We start from the raw sequence: 15,642 nt of genomic DNA, 5'->3' as shown, positions 1-15,642 counted from the left end.
GAGATCTCATATAACCTGGCATGGATTCATCCAGGACTTTGGGCACAGTGGGGAGGAGCAGGAAGACAAAAGCTCCAGGGACAGTCATAGCATGGCATTAGTGAAGAGAATAAATATTAGCAGCAGATTAACTGGGCAAACACTTCTCTGCTGGACAGGAATCTTCCTCTGAGATGAAGCATCTTCTGCATAGCTCATGTCGCTGTAGTTCAGGTATCAACTATTCTATTCTTTGGTTGTTCTAATCAGATCAGTTCTGACTTTTTGTCACACCAGAAGAGTTGTAAATCACCAAGAGTCTGATCAGAGTGTAGGTGTTCACTCCTGGACACGTTTCTTCAGGGAAAAGATGTAAATGTTCAGGTGCTCACTCAGCTGCCTGCCCTGAAGAGAAATGACAGAGATTAGATCGTAAGTGCTTCACAATTAACCTTCTCTTTTCTGCTGAGCAGAGGGAGAAGGACCCAACCACAGTCCTCATGTACTTGGGGACCTACAAGCGCTCCAGGTAAGAGAGCTGTGGTCTTTACATTCCTTTTGCAGCACACTGATGGGAAGTTGAATTTCTCCAGCCCAGGTTCACGGATGACAGGAACTGGGCTGCAGCTGGGCCCCTCTGTCACTACTGATTTTTGACCAGCTGTTTCCATTCTGACCCCCACTGCCTGGCCCATATCAGTGCTGGGGTAAAATCCCCTATGATGCCAATGTCTGCTGACAAGAGGCTGCTTTCAAAGAAAAAAAATCCTTACAGCCCAGTGGTGTATCTTAAATATAAGAATGCTGACCAACTCCCTTTGCAATGTGATCTTTGCCATGTGAAGTGTTTTTATCTAAGAGCAAACCCCCACTAAGACACTTTGCTGAGGATTATTTGACAATACTCTTTAGAAAAGAGGGCATTAACTGAGGCAAATGAATGTAAGCAGTAATTCAGATGGCAATAAATGACAAAGCTGATATCTAGCAGACACAAAAATATGCTGATAACACCAAATGAACTGGTAAACCATTTCAGCTTGGGAGATGCTAGCAGAGGGCCAAGAAAAGATAAGAAACTGGGACAGCTATTTTGCTTGCAGAATCAGACTCAGGTTAACCTTATTTTATGAACTCTGTTTGTGTCACTTTTTGCATTTTACCTTCCTGTTTTTTCAGTCAAGTAATCTAAGGTAGAAAAAAGAAGGGGGGGAGAAAAAGGAATAGGAGCATTCGTGCCACAATGGCTCTTGACTGCTCCGTAAAACCAGTCCATAAATATTCTGTGAAGGGTTTAAAGCTGAAACCAGGTGGTTATGTTGGAATAATTGTGTGCTGCACACACAAAAGGGCACTGCTGGCAGCAGGCTGACTTGCTTTTTGACCTTTAGGCTAAATAAAACAAGACACATAAAAGAAGTCCCCATAACTGAATATTCAGACTCAGCCACTGCCTCAAGCAGACAACAGAGAAACCATTCCCAGCCCCATCTCCCACCTGCCCCAGCACAGCTCTGCCATGGCCACTTTGGAGGTGCTTACTCACCACACAGACTCCGTAGTGCACGTGGGCAGCTGTGAGCAGCAGGGTGAACACGATGAGCACTGCTTCTTCTGTCCAGCCCAGCAGCCCTGAGATGGCTGCATAGACCACCAGTGCCAGAGGGAAGAGGAACCAGTGGAAAAGCTCTGGCTGGGTGCTGCTCATCTGGCAAATGATCACCTTGCACTGTGGGAGCAAAGGGCACCAGCTGAGAAGCACTGGGTCAGCCTGAGGGGTCTAGGATCAAGTACATCAGCTGTCTATGTGGGTTGCTTTTGATGAAGGGAGAACAAGGCTAGAGCTCAAAATGGACTTGCTCCTGGTGAGAAGGCTGCCAAGGATAGACCTTTGTGCCTCACTTGGGAGTCTTTGTACAAAGAACCTCAACCAGACACTTCTGGAGATGCAGTTCTGACTCACTTTGCTCTAGGAGCACAGCTTTGTGAAAGGGGAGGTTGTTTATCAGCTCGTCCTTTCACACAGGCTCACAAAGCTGTGATCCCAGATCAAATGTGCCTCCCCTTAACCATTTGAATCACATGGCATGCCAGCAGTCTCTTCTGGTACATTGTGTAGAAGGGAAGGAAGGTACCCTGCTACTTTTAAACCCTGTTTTTCTTTTCTATCACTCCCTCATGTACTAAACTACCATTTTCTTGGCTTGATTATGGCAGTAGACCTTCCTAGAGATGCAGAATCATCGAATGGTCTGGGTTGGAAGGGACCTCTAAAGGTCATCAGGTCCAACCCCCTCTGCAGTCATCAGGGGGCATCCTCAACTAGATCAGGCTGCCCTGAGCCCTGTAGCTGGGGCCCAGGGAATGGGATCCCACTCAGAATGGCAGAAAAGTTGAATATATGGTGCATGGTTTAGCTGAAAATAATTAGCTTCATTTTACAAAGTCCTTGAAACATAATTAGTTGACATTCAGATGTTTAAACCAGTTATGTGTGCCTAAGTGTTTTACCTGGTTTAGACTCCTTAAGAAATGCCTTACATACACTCTTCTCTTTAAAAAAAGGAATTTAGGCACAGCCTAATATTTTTTTTTTTTAGTCAAGTTTCTATCAAAACTAAAATGTGGCTAAAAATAGATTTTATGTGTCCTGAAAACAGTGGAAGGATGAAAAATTAATTCCTTGTGCAATGCTTGAAATCCTTTGACAGCAGCAGTCTCTCAGTTTCCCTGACCATAGGGAAAAAAATTACTGGCTTTGTTGTCTGAGCTGGGGAAGCTGAAGAATGCAGTAACGAACCATGAAGATATGATTAACTTTCCATAATGCAAGAAGTGAGTGTTTGTCTTTAAAGTAAATAGATTTGCTTATGATTCATTATCAGTATTGACTGTGAGGCTTGTGAAAAGCACTGGGTTTAGGAGTTCTTTGGGAGCTAAAGCAATCTACATGCTGCAGTTCTTCTGGCTGAACAACTGCCCCTGTGCAGAGGTTGGATTCCAGCCTGTCTTAAGCCATGATTACACCACATGAAGCAGGGGACTCCATCTTTCATCAAGCTTCTGTATCAATGTTTGGAGTCATTCAGTGTCTCACAGGTCTGCAAAATGGAACTATGCTCTGTGCTCCTCCCTCAATTCCTTATTCCTCCTGGTCCTGAGGCACTGACCCACACTACAGGTGATGCAAAACCAGCATTAGGAGATGAAAACACTGGGAAGAAAAGGTAAGGCTATGGGACTACACTCTGTGCTTTTCCACCCCTTTGACTACACCTTAGGATGCTACGCTGGCCCTGTGGAATGTACACCTCCAGCAGCTGTGGTCTGTGCCCCAGAGCAGGTCCTTAGCATCTTCTCTCTTAGCATCTCCCCTGGGAGGTTCCTCATGAAGCACCTCCTCTGTCTGAGCTGCCCCTGCTCATCAGCTGGCCACATCAGCCACTGCACTCCTGCTATGCTGAAGGGTGAAATTCCCCTCTGCAGGACTTATCTACTCCATCCCTTCCTCCTGGATTCAAACATTATACCTCTGAGGGCTTCCTAGGTGGAAGCTGTGACAGTTGTGCTCTGTGACCTCAATATTTTTGAGAGATGCCCTGTGAGCAATCTCAAAACAAGGTCTAAGCTTGTTGGCAAGAGGGGTGGTCACAGCCCATAGGCAGTCCTGCTTCTGGCTGTGGGGGCTGAGGAAAGAAGTCCTCCTCTCACAGCTAAGCAGCTTTCCATTTTTAGGTCTTGGAGGCCTTTTGTCCTTAGTTTAGCCAACAATGCTGGAAATGAGCTGCCCTTCTGCCTGCTCCCAGGAGGATGTCACCTCTGCTCATCCTGACATGGCTGTGAGGCCAGGTCTGAGCATGGGTGTTCAGCCCAGGGCATCTGCTGGGAAACTGCATATCTTGTCAAAGGCATGAGAAGTTCAAGATACCAGCAGGTAGAGAAACATGGGCTGCAGTTTGTGGGCTCCAGAACAGATAACATCAACACACTGTGTCAGACTGCCATGGAGAAGAGCAGCATTGCCATGACAAGCCTTGCCCTGCTGCTGGAGGGGAACCTGTGTGTGTGTAAGGGATGAGAGGAGGTAAGAGGAAACACAGGCTTAGAATGTTACCAATTCCAACTAACACTCATGCATTTTTAATGGTTCCTTTTAAAATGTTACAAATTTCAACTAACACACATCCATTTTTAATTCCCACCAGCCTCTAACACTGCAGTTGATGTCATGGTTAGAGGAAAAAAAGGCCTGAAGGAGAGGCACTGCCCTCAATGCCTAAGGAACTGCAGTCTCCAAAGAAACCTCTGCTTTCCTTTACTGTTTTTCTTCTGCAAGCATCCTGCCACAACTGCTCTGGGTTGGTTAAGATGTATGTGCCTAACCTGCCATCTGCCAAACTCTGAAAGCACTTCCCCCAATGGTATGAAATAATTCTGCTCCTTATTTCAGGATCTCATTCAAAATCCTGCATTTTCAAAGATCTCTCTCATAATGCAAGGCATTTCAGGGCTCTGACTTCTTAAATTGGCTCCAGTGTTGCTCAGTGGCACCATTTCAGACTATTTCCCTAAAATGAAACTAGTCACTGTCTTCTAGGGTGTTTTAGCATTAACTGGGGGAACACCTTTCTTCTTGGCTGCAGCTCCCTTTGCTTCTCTCCTGGCAAGGAGGCAGGCAAAGGGCCTCCTCCAGAGAAGAAAGCCCTTGGGGAACTGCAGTGGCTGCCCACATTGTTACTTCACCAAGGCTTATGTTGTCTCACAGGCATTAAAAAGGGAGAAATTAGTCACAGTGCTGTGGTATAGGAGAAACTACTCTGTGGGCAGAGGGCCATTGCAAGCCCCCTGATTCTCTCCACATCTTTTCCTAAATATGCTGTCAGTGGTACAGCCTTGTTCTGAACAGGGAAGGGAAAATGTGTGATCAGCTGAGCTGTAGGGTACAGGAATGCACCTAGCACACTAATGGGCACCACAGCAGGGCAAGGCTACAACCCTCAGGCTCTTACTGGTAAGTCTGTGCCTGTGCTGAGTGAGCTTTTAGTTAGACAAGTCCCCAGTCCTGCCTATGGGTCGGGGAATATCTGTTCTGTTTCTGGAAATAAGGCTTCCCTAGGGTTTTCATAACCCTTCAGGGAAAAAAAAAAAAAAAGAAAAAAGAAAAACCCCAGAACCTTCCTAGAACTGTTATGCTGAGTAGAGCAGGTATTGCAGTACTCAAAGTGTCCCCAGTGCAGGCAGCTGCTGTGGTGTGTTTTGATAAGAGAGCATAACACAGGGGATTCTGCCTCTAGCAGTGTGATTCTGCTATTAACTACAGTTTCTGTTTTCTTCTCACTACTTTTACATAAAACTAGAAAGCTAACCCTGAGTAACATCACCACCAGCACCAGCAGCAGCAGATACTTACAATAACGTTTGAGAAAGCAACCCCAGCCATCCATAGAAACAATCTTGGCTGCTTTGCTAATATGTTGCCTGGAGATAAAACCACCCAGACTGTAAGAAGCAGGAACAGCAAGAGAGGTGACACAAGAGGTAGGAGTCCTTCGTACAAAGAATCATTCTTCAGTGTTTTCTTTAAATGTGCTCTGTAATAAATATAGATATGATGATTTTAGAGGAGCAAGAACATTTGTCCGTTCTATTTCCACACAGTAACTTCAAACTCTAGCCTAAACTCAGGCCAGGAATTCTTCCTGCAACACAGCTACCTGTGCCAATGTGCTGGATACCCAAGCATGGAATGAGAAATTGTAGGGCACTCAAGTACCACTCATTTCTGGGGTAAAATTACACTGATTCATTCACATAGCTTCTGGTCAGGTTCACCCCACCCATCACTGCCTGGCAATGGACCACTAGGTTACACAGAGTGAGTTCAGTACTCTGTCATAGTTGTTAGCCAAACACACAGCATGCAGCCTTGCTGTCAATCTGGGAAAAAAAATCTTTTTTAGAGAACAAAACTTCTTCCATGAACTATGAAAGTCAGCCAGTGCAGCCCAGGTTTTCAGTGGCAACACAGTCAAGCACATGGCTTGCAGGCAGTGCTGCTGTTCAGGTCTAGAGATGCTGCTGCCAAAGTGCAGCCTAAAAGGGAGTATCAAAGTGCAGGGAAATTAATGATGCATTGTATTGTCTTGGATTTTTAAAGGTAGTAAATCACTATTTTCTGTCAGCTAAGGAAAAGGTAACTGTAAGATCAATAGCTTGTGCCTCTAGCTTGCACCTTTCTCACTCAGGCAAAACTCACTGAGAGGTTATAAAAGGAGTAGGAGGTTTAATTTATTAAGTCTTACTACTGTTATAGCATTTCTTTATACTAATAGTTCAGGGCAGCAATTCTGTGTTTGATGTGTCAGGAGAATTGGCCTGTTTAAACCCTCTGAACATTAGTATTTATAGACAGACAAAAATTCAATAAATACCTTGGTCATTAAAAAAAAAATACTCTTCTGATAACAACTGAGAACAGGCAGCAGGACAAAAAGAAAAGAGATGTAATGATTGGAAAACTCAAATCCCTTATCACCAAATAGTTGGTGTGTGCATCCTTCAAGCAAACCTGACTGGATATTTAACATTATTGTGCTCTTCTGTTCTAAGGATAAAGCCACCAGAAGGCTTGAGAGGAAACTATGCTGAATGATGCATTTGAAGAAAAATACTAAACAAAAGTCCTGACATGAAAGGAAAGAAAGCAGAGTAAATGGTCCTCCTGCCAGAGACTGAAATGTCCAAGGTGCTGCTCTCCTTCTCCCAGTTTTCCCTAAACTGGAGTCCCTTGCATCACTTGTCCCCAGCCTGCTCTTGCTGCTGCTCCTAGCACCCTGCCCAAAGCCCAGCCTTCCTGCAGATCTTCAGCCCCTCCTGCTCCACATCTCTTTTCTCTCCACTCTTGCTGCCCCAAGCTCAGGGCTATTCTTGCTTTTATTACCTGCAGTGAGCACTGTGACATGAAAAGGGCTGTGTAAGAGTAATGCATTCCTGTCTTACAGTCTTTCCGAATTTTAAATGCCAACATTAATTTCCACTAACTGCTGGAGACAGGCAGAGACAGTCCCTCCTCCAGGACACATAGGACCTGAGAGACCTGATGTGACAGATGAGTGCAATGAGCTAGCAAATACTAGAGGAAGGCAGGCAGCATTAATAAAAATAGGGCACTGGAGTATAAACTGTGTGTGAAATCCCTAGGTGCAGCAAGCCAGCTCTTAGATGTAATCACAGCTTGCCACCTGCCTAGCCTCTGTCTGAGGGCAATTACCTGCACACCTCATACAGGGAAGAGTTTTGCAGAAGGATCTGGAAGCCAGTAAAGTGCTTCATGGAGTGCAGGATGATCAGCTACAGAATTTTACCCAGTGCAGGTAAAAGTAACAAACCTCACCTGACTGCAAATAAAAAGCAGTGTTTGTAGCTACAGAGCTCTCACCAGTTTACTGTGCAGAACCACTGTGAGGCTGCCTGGAGAGTGGCAAGGAAAAGGAAAAGGAGAGGAGTTATAAACATGGAAAAGAAACCAGCCAGGTTCTGAAAGCTGACCAGAAAAAGCCTTTACTACATCATCAGGGCAGCATCTGGCTGAAAGAAGTAAGGCTAGATCAAGCACTGCATTTATTTCTCAAAGGAGGAAGTCATTAAATATACAGAATGGAACTTATTTCATGTTAATTAACTTACCTGTGAATGTTGTACAGTGTTTGTGGAAACGAAAGAAATAAACTGAAGCCTGGAAGAGGAAAAAAAAACCCATATGTAAGGATGTATAGTCCTACAGCCAAGAGTTTTCCCATCTAATCCCAGAGCTAGTGTGCTGTTTTGAAAATGACACAGCACTGCTGCTCTCCTTACAGGATTCAAACTGAGTTTGGAGGCTTTAGGCAAAAATAAAACCTGCCACACTTTTCCTGCTAGAAGCAGTTGCTGGTATAGATTTTCTGGTGCAATGTGTGACAAGACAAGAAAGATTGTTTTTAAACTCTGATGCAGTTAGTAGACAGGATCAGTCATTTCTCATGCAGGTTCCTCTCCTGGACCCAAGGCAGATCATGGCCTCATTTTGCATGAGCTGCTCTCTGTTTATGTGGAAAGAACCCAAACCTGACACCAAAAGCCTATATAAGGACAGTTAACCTCCAACAGGGCTGCCCACATTACTAGGGAAATAATAGGTTTATAGTTCAATTCACTAAGATCCAGCTAATCATCTGCTTTGCTGATACAGTAGCTGAAACAAATTAATGTTCATGATATGGCCATCATTTGAAGATTTGAAGGAGGGAGGATTTGACTTTATCCTTTTTTTTTTTTTTTTTGAACACAGCTGTGACCTTTCTGGAGCTCAGCTTTAACCCACAAAGGACAAGGAACTTGCCCTCACTAACTCGATGTCCATCTGCATCGCTGCTGGGATCACCAACACAGCTGCCAGCAGCCCCAGAGCTGCCTGAAGGACCCAGTTGTGCCCTGTCAAACACCCACATCCACAATGTGTTGGGCCAGCCAAGGGTCAAAGAAGGCTTCCAGCAAAAAGTGGAATTTCGAGGTTTGAACCAAAAAGCCCCAGCATCAGTCAGCTTAGCTGGGTAAAAATATACACAAGGCTTCTGTGATCTCTGTGTTTCCCTGCAGAGCTCTTTGGTTTGGGTTTGGGTTTTTTCCCTCTCTTTCTGGGTATGGAGGGCTTTTCCTTGGTCTGTTCGCTGTTTGGAGATTGCTCTGGGTAGCAGATTTCTGCCCAACTTTTATATTCTAAGGCATGAAGATTGGGTTTGGTGCACCATATAAATACATAATCCCTATTTAGTTATGGGCAAGAAAAGCACTCTGTTTCTGGTTTAACCTTAAAAAAAAAAATCTCATTTAAGGATGAGGTGGTTTTTTTTTTCCTCTATACACAAAAAGCAGGAAATTTTAATCTCATTATTAGAAATCATTACTAGAAATAAGGAAAAATAAGAACAAATAGAGGAAAGAAGTGATTTCAGATGACTTTGTGCTGGGGCTAACGTGGCATAGCAGAATCCTGAGAAATGTCAGTGTTTTAGTGTTCAGTCCTCATCAAAGACATACTCAAGTGTTTAGCAGGCTCTGGCCACAGTGGCAACTCAAGAGAAGGAAAACTAAAAAAAAAAAAAAAAAAGGCAAGAATAGTGGAAATCAGAATTGCTGGGAAACAGGAGGAGTAAAAAGGGATGCAACAGATAATCTATTTCTCCAGTCTTTCTGGTTATCTTTTAAAGAGAAGGAAAGAAAATAACTGAAAAAAATATATTACTAATAATACCCAGTCTGTAATTAACTTCATTTTTTAGGTGTTTACTTCTTGGGTTTGCTTTTTTAAACAAGTAAGACAGCCAGCTCTGCAAGCCCTGCTACTTTACCATGGCAGAAACTCTGTGTCAAACAGCTGAAGGAATATCCAAAGCATTTTGTGAACATGTCTCTAAAATTCACAAGAAGCTTGGTGCCTTCAGAGTGCTCTGTGTTGAATGTGCACTCCCCTTAGCTGTGTTTTCTATTAGGCAGGGAGGGCTAGTTCAATAAAACCTTGAGTTACGTACAGCAGTTCCAACATCTGTATCACATTAGAGCAGACATGAGACAAAACATTGACTCTTGAGGTTAAACCTAAATTTCCTGCTGCAATCCCAGAGTTTGATTTGTTAGGAGAAAAGCAAGCGAAAGGAACAGAAATAGAGACTAGAACTAGAAATAGAATTCAAAGAGCAATAGTTGCCAACAATTTGTTATTTTTATGAAGTGCCATTTTAGTTAGAAATAACACACTGACCACAAACAATCCCCCAGCTAGCTAAAAGCCACTCTCCAAACGGGGCAGTTACACCAGTTTCTCCTCTCCACTTCTGCACAGCTTTGCTTTCAGCAGAGCGAGAGCTGAGGATGCAGTCAGGAAAGCAAAGGGTGTTCCCCTCTTTCTTATGGGATTTGCAAAATTCCATCATTTCCTACAACATGTTGCTTTCCCATCTTTTTTTTTTTTTTTTTTTGTTTTAGCTAAGGAGGCCTGGCTTGGGGGCTGCTTTTGGTACTCATTAAGCCTGCTTTTTAATTGGCATTAAGGATCCCTTTGTGCCCAGGAGCTAAACCGCTGCTTCCGCATTGCTGCCATTCCCTGGTGCTCTGGGGAACAAAAGGTGCAGCCTGGAAAGCAAAGCCACTGCTGTACCTCTGGAGCTCAGCCACCCAGGCACTGCCCAAGGGATGATGATGGAGCTATATTTCTTTTTTTAAATTTATTTAATGTCCTAAAAGCACATATTTTGTTTTAAAAATAACTTTTAAAATCGTTTGGTGCACCAGACACTTAACAAATTGCAGGGACTAGAACTCCTCAAGTTACTAGAACTGTTACTGCTCTTCCAGTATTTTCTAACTTCCCCTTCAATACATCCCCCCCACACATCCCCCTGTTTTCCAGCTGATTTGAATTCTCAGACCCAACTGTAAGAACACAGGCCTGTATTAAAGGCAGAAGTACTAAAGCACAGATGGGTGGCACAGACACAGGCAGTTCTTGTGTCACGCTAGGCTGAAGGCATCAAGGCCAAATCCTCGGATTTAAGTCCAATCCTATGGTCAGTCCTTTGCCTTGCACTATCTATCTTGCCTCCCTATTTAGAGGGCTAAGCGTTTGCAAAGCTCTTCATCAGGAATTATTCTGTCCATATTAAAAACAAACACCCACAAAAACAACAACAACAAAAAATCCCAATGCATTCAGCAATTCAGGATTAAGAACATGTCAGAAATAAAGGCATTACTTTATTACATTGTTTTCCAAATATTTTTATATATAACCAAATATTTATCTGTATAACACAGGCACATGCACATAAGGAGACATGCACCTATATATATGTATACACACATATATATCTATATAAACACATACACACAGGTAAGAGGGATCAAAAAAATAATTCCCACCGATTTGAGTGATGATTTTGGCTTTCATTTGGCATTTTCAAATTAAATTCCCCAAATGTAAGATGTTGCTGAGTCAATTTAAAAACCCCAAAAAGCTAGCATGTGATTAATCCCATGGTACTTTTGTCCTCTATTTTTGTCCAGATTGACAGTCATGTATTTCAGTTTAGTTGTATCAGGGCATCTTAAACCCTCAAGTAACCAAAATTAAGGATTACTGCACACCTGCAGACAGTCAGGTTGTTTCTGTGACCCACTGCAGTTACTTAGTGTGGCTGCCATGCCTGAGTTAATTTAGGTATTTCTGCAAAATACACACTTGCTGGTTGCAGTGAAAGAGAGAGAATGCTCAGAAACACCCTGCTGGCACTGCTGGCAGTTCTAGAAAGTTCTAGTTCAGTGACCAGCAGCTCACAAAGGTAGAAAGTCAGGCTCCTGAAGACACCAAACTTCACAGACTGTGAACACCACTAAAAAAGCAGCAGCTCCAAGTAGGTAGCTCAGATATCTGAACCACTATTTTGAAACAAATGATCCTGCTCCAAAGGAAGGACAAGGTTTGTATCAGCTGTTTATCTTCTCCACACCTTTGCAAGTTTAAACCACATTTGTTGGGAAGCTCCTGACAAGTGAACCTGTCCTCAGAAAAGCACTGAAATACTGTTTGTTGAGAACTGGCTCTTCCTGAAGGCTAAAAGTTCAAAAATGAGACAATGCAAGACAGGGATCTAATTTTAGGTGAACAGCACACTGGAAACTGCAGGAATTTGTTCAGGAAAGTATCCTTCCATCCTTACTGTGCTCCCTACCACAAAAAAAAAAAAAAAAAAAAAAAAAAAGCAGAGACTCCCCAGAGCACTCCTCCCATTTGGGAGGCAGTGAAGAGGTCAGTGCAGACCTCCTCCTGGGCATATTGCAGCAGCTCTGCTCAATAAAAATCAGCTCTTTAATAGCAGGCAGCTGTGGTTGCATTTCAGCCTACAAATGAAATGCCACCATCCTCCTCTCTTGTTCTTCCATTGCCCACACCTCCACATGGCCTTCTTCAATACTCTGCTTGGCCTTTCCAGCTCTAATTTAGTAACACATCATAGTGTATGCCTGCTTTAAAGAAATTGGATGTTATACTTTTCTTAGCACCGGACACACAAAAAAATAAGATTAAAAACACTTAGGCCTGAAAGTCAGCTTGGAAATATCATCCAATACTTTTTCCATGTTTTGTTGTTGGTTTTTTTTTAATTCTCCCACTGTTCTTCCACATTTAGAGCAGCTAGACACATGAAAAGCTCTTAACACACTGAATGTTTAGCACACTGATCAGTGCCTGGAAGCAAGAAAGTGAAGGTTTAGAAGCAGTTGCTACTGGAGGAGCAGCTTTTTATGGAACAGTGTGATTGTCTCAGGCATATCTTGAGCAGACAACTCTTTTAATTGGTTGTGCAAAGAGATAATTACATATTGAGCTGCCCACTAACTATAAAACTGCATTTTATTAGTATAGAAAATGGCAAACTTAGAACCATTTGGTAATTGGGGAAAAAAGAGAAAAAAAAGCTTAGAAAATGAGTATATAACTTCTAGCCTTAATTGAGGCTGTAAAGTCTGAATATTTAAGGACAGATGAAAAATGCATCCAAACAGACCTACCCAGTATGAAATGATTTTAGAGGGATTAAGAGCACAGTGACAGCATGACCACTGTCTTCATCCACAATGCTGAGTATGTTTTGGATGCTTAGAATCTAAGAGACTTCTTGAGTGTAGATTGTAAAGGGATGCATTTATCATGCCTGTTGATTTTATAGCTTATTTTCAGTGTCTAAGGTTGTGGACACTGCATATATATCTCTCTTGAACTGAGCTGTAAGCTAACTAGCAGTTGGAGGGATTTAGTACAGACTGAGAATTTAGTTTATGGATGTTGTTGTTCCTCTGATGTAGCCCTGCTCACACAGCTTTTTCACATCATTCTCTTTTTCAGGGAACAGCAAGAATGAAGCACCAGAGAAATGATGGCTTTATTTGAAAAGCCCAGGCTGGTTTCCAGAAGAAGTCCATCAGGTAAGCTGCCTCATTCTGGGGCTCCTACCACCTGTGAAACGACTCCTCACAGCTAACACCACCCACCACCAAACACACTCCCACTTGTAATTAGCATCCCATGAGACTGCTCTGCCTCCAGCCTTCAGGACTCTGCTTTTCTGGGTTATTGTTCTGACTGGTTCAGAGGAGTTAACTCCAAATATGAACTCAACTGCTTTTAACATACATCTCAAGTGACAGGTGACTATTTCACACCCTCAACTTCAACAGAGTCTCATACAATCTGTCACAACAATGCTTTAATAAATGTTAAACTGGTGACAGTCCAGTAGAGGCCAGCTCACATTCACAGCTTCTCAAACCAGGATAGTCAAAGCCTGGTGGAGCAATCACATTTTGAAAACATATCACTTAATGTTTAATCATCCAGCTCTCCATCAGTAAGGCAGAAGCAGTTTGCAATGGGAGCTGTTAGGAAATCACTGTGGAATGACCTAGCAGTATGGTGCAGAAACAATTTCTAATCTGACCATGGCTTGCTAAACATTTTCTGACACTGAAACGAGAGCAGACTGCTGTACTATTACCCACTGGCAGGACCAGTGGCTCATAGCCTCCTTTGATACACAGGATACAGGACACCATGTAAGGACAAGGCACTGCTGTAGATGGATAACTGTGTTCTCCCACTCTAAGAGAATTCAAATACTTGGCATGTTTCAAATGTTATGGCTCAGTTTCATCATTAGTTCTTTGCTGTTATTCTGTGTTCATTTAAGTATTTACTCCTTGTTTATGTATTTACCAGCTCAGCAAAAGAGTAAGCCTCAAGGAGCACACTCTGCAAAATTCAGCACAGAACCCAATCCAATACACATCATAGGAAAAAATTCTGAATGCTTTGGCCCCATCTCTAGAAGAAAGTCCAAGTTTCAGATCTCTGACAGATGTTAGTACTCCATTCACACTTCATGTTCAAACCTGCACTTGGAAAATTCGACTCAGCTTTGCCACAAACTTCAGCAGCCAGCTGTGGGCACTGTTGACCAGATAGAGTGCATTCAAATGTGCCACCATGCCTGGATTACAGAACTGTCTGCCCCATATGCCACAAACTGATGAAGTACAACATATCCACTGCCTCTTTTGTTAGTTCTTTAACCACAAAGCCTACTCTTCTGGTTGCAATTAATAGTGAGGAGGAACAGGAATCTTCCTGTGCATCCAAGAGTCATTTTTCCAACCTGGCTTCCTAAGGAATGAAGCTGATGTGATACCACTTTGCTTGTTTGTATGCATCCCACCATCACTTCTGAACTCTCCGATCAGTTCTGCAAAGACATTTCCACTAAGTTGCATGGAAATGAACAGTCAGGTAGAGAAAAACAGACATATAAATGTCTCCAGCAAGGAGAGCATTGCGGCCTGAACTCCAATTTTACTGAATGTTATAAAATCTATCTCATAGATTGCAAGTGTGAATGTCCCAAGAACAGGAAATGCTTCATTCATTACATGCACCTAATACAGGCCATTTAATTGCAACGTGAGACAGGACTATCTTCAATTAGTAATGCTGCTCCCTGAACTAGTGATGTTTACCTGTCAGTGAAAATCTTCTTAGGAAGCCTATAGCATCATTTGTGCCACTGGACTTTATGTGAGGAGGTCACTGTTTTCAAATGCTTATTGTTCAATATTTTATATTGCTCTCAAGCTGACAGGATGGTGACAGGGAATGCTAGGCATTTGGGATACCCTGGAGGGGTGAAAATAAAAGATAGTTCTCACTCTAGTGCTGCCCTTTGAAAGGACTCTAGTTAGGCAGATAATGCTGTGGAACAATTGTAGTTATATCCCAGGAGAGCTTTTGGAGTGTCATCCACAGGAACCTCACTGAGAGCAGAAGTCATTAGTTCCAGCTGAGCACATAACTTTAGAAAGGTCTGGCTGCTTCCAGGCTAGGAGAGAAAAGGCATTTCTGTCCAGCAGCCAGGACAACATGCTCTGGGAACTGGAAAATGGCCTTCCTTTGTTTGGTGTCCAGCTAGGTGTGTGTTTCAGAGCTGCAGGATGGAATTACATTCACTGCCTGTGAAAATTACGAGTTTCTGTTTGCTGGGTAGCTGAAAAAAATCCCATAAAATACTGTGCAGCAGTTTCTCTGCTTCACAGAGGAGTCCTCTGAGGTCACTGCTCAGCAGCTCAAGACTTTGCCTTCCTGCAGGTGTTCAGAGTGTGCTAGACAGTTCCCAGGGACATATGTAAAGCTCTCTCTTGGGAGGCTTTCCTAAACCATCTAATCTAAACACTGGTATTCCTGCACTTTTATGTATATCTTTGTGTGTTCTGCCACCTGATAAAAATTCCATTCTTTTCAGTGAGCAAGTGTCACTTGGTGATGCCACAGTTTCCTCTGGGGAGGTACTTTAGCAGAGTTCATCCTCAGGTTAATCAGGGGCCATTCTTCACCACCACCACCCCACTACCCCCCAAAAAAACAACCCAAAAACAAACTCCAGGAAAAGACATCTGAAAACCTCCGCTCCTGTGCACCTTGGTTGGCTTTTTCCCCACTCCAGAAGGTCCTAGCTGAAGCCCAGATGTAACTGGAGAAGTGATGGCTCAGCAGCTGACCTCCTGTTGTGTACAGAACAGTAA

At 43.1% G+C, this 15,642-nt stretch overlaps 1 protein-coding gene across 1 annotated transcript in view; it reads right to left on the bottom strand.

Moving 5' to 3' along the window:
* Positions 1 to 318: 318 nt before the first annotated feature.
* LOC128977207 (ethanolaminephosphotransferase 1-like) overlaps positions 319 to 15,642 on the bottom strand; it is a 40,452-nt gene continuing 25,128 nt past the window's right edge. Inside the window, exons 7-10 of the mRNA XM_054394699.1 lie at positions 7,666 to 7,714; positions 5,390 to 5,570; positions 1,526 to 1,708; positions 319 to 384 (exon numbers count right to left, since the gene is read on the bottom strand). Of these exons, the coding sequence (XP_054250674.1) occupies positions 319 to 384; positions 1,526 to 1,708; positions 5,390 to 5,570; positions 7,666 to 7,714 (479 nt within the window). The remainder of the gene's footprint in view (positions 385 to 1,525; positions 1,709 to 5,389; positions 5,571 to 7,665; positions 7,715 to 15,642) is intronic.

The sequence above is a fragment of the Indicator indicator genome, chromosome 31, assembly GCF_027791375.1.
Source record: "Indicator indicator isolate 239-I01 chromosome 31, UM_Iind_1.1, whole genome shotgun sequence".
In the NCBI taxonomy this organism is placed as follows: domain Eukaryota; kingdom Metazoa; phylum Chordata; class Aves; order Piciformes; family Indicatoridae; genus Indicator; species Indicator indicator.
This window is presented reverse-complemented; position numbering and strand designations above follow the sequence as displayed.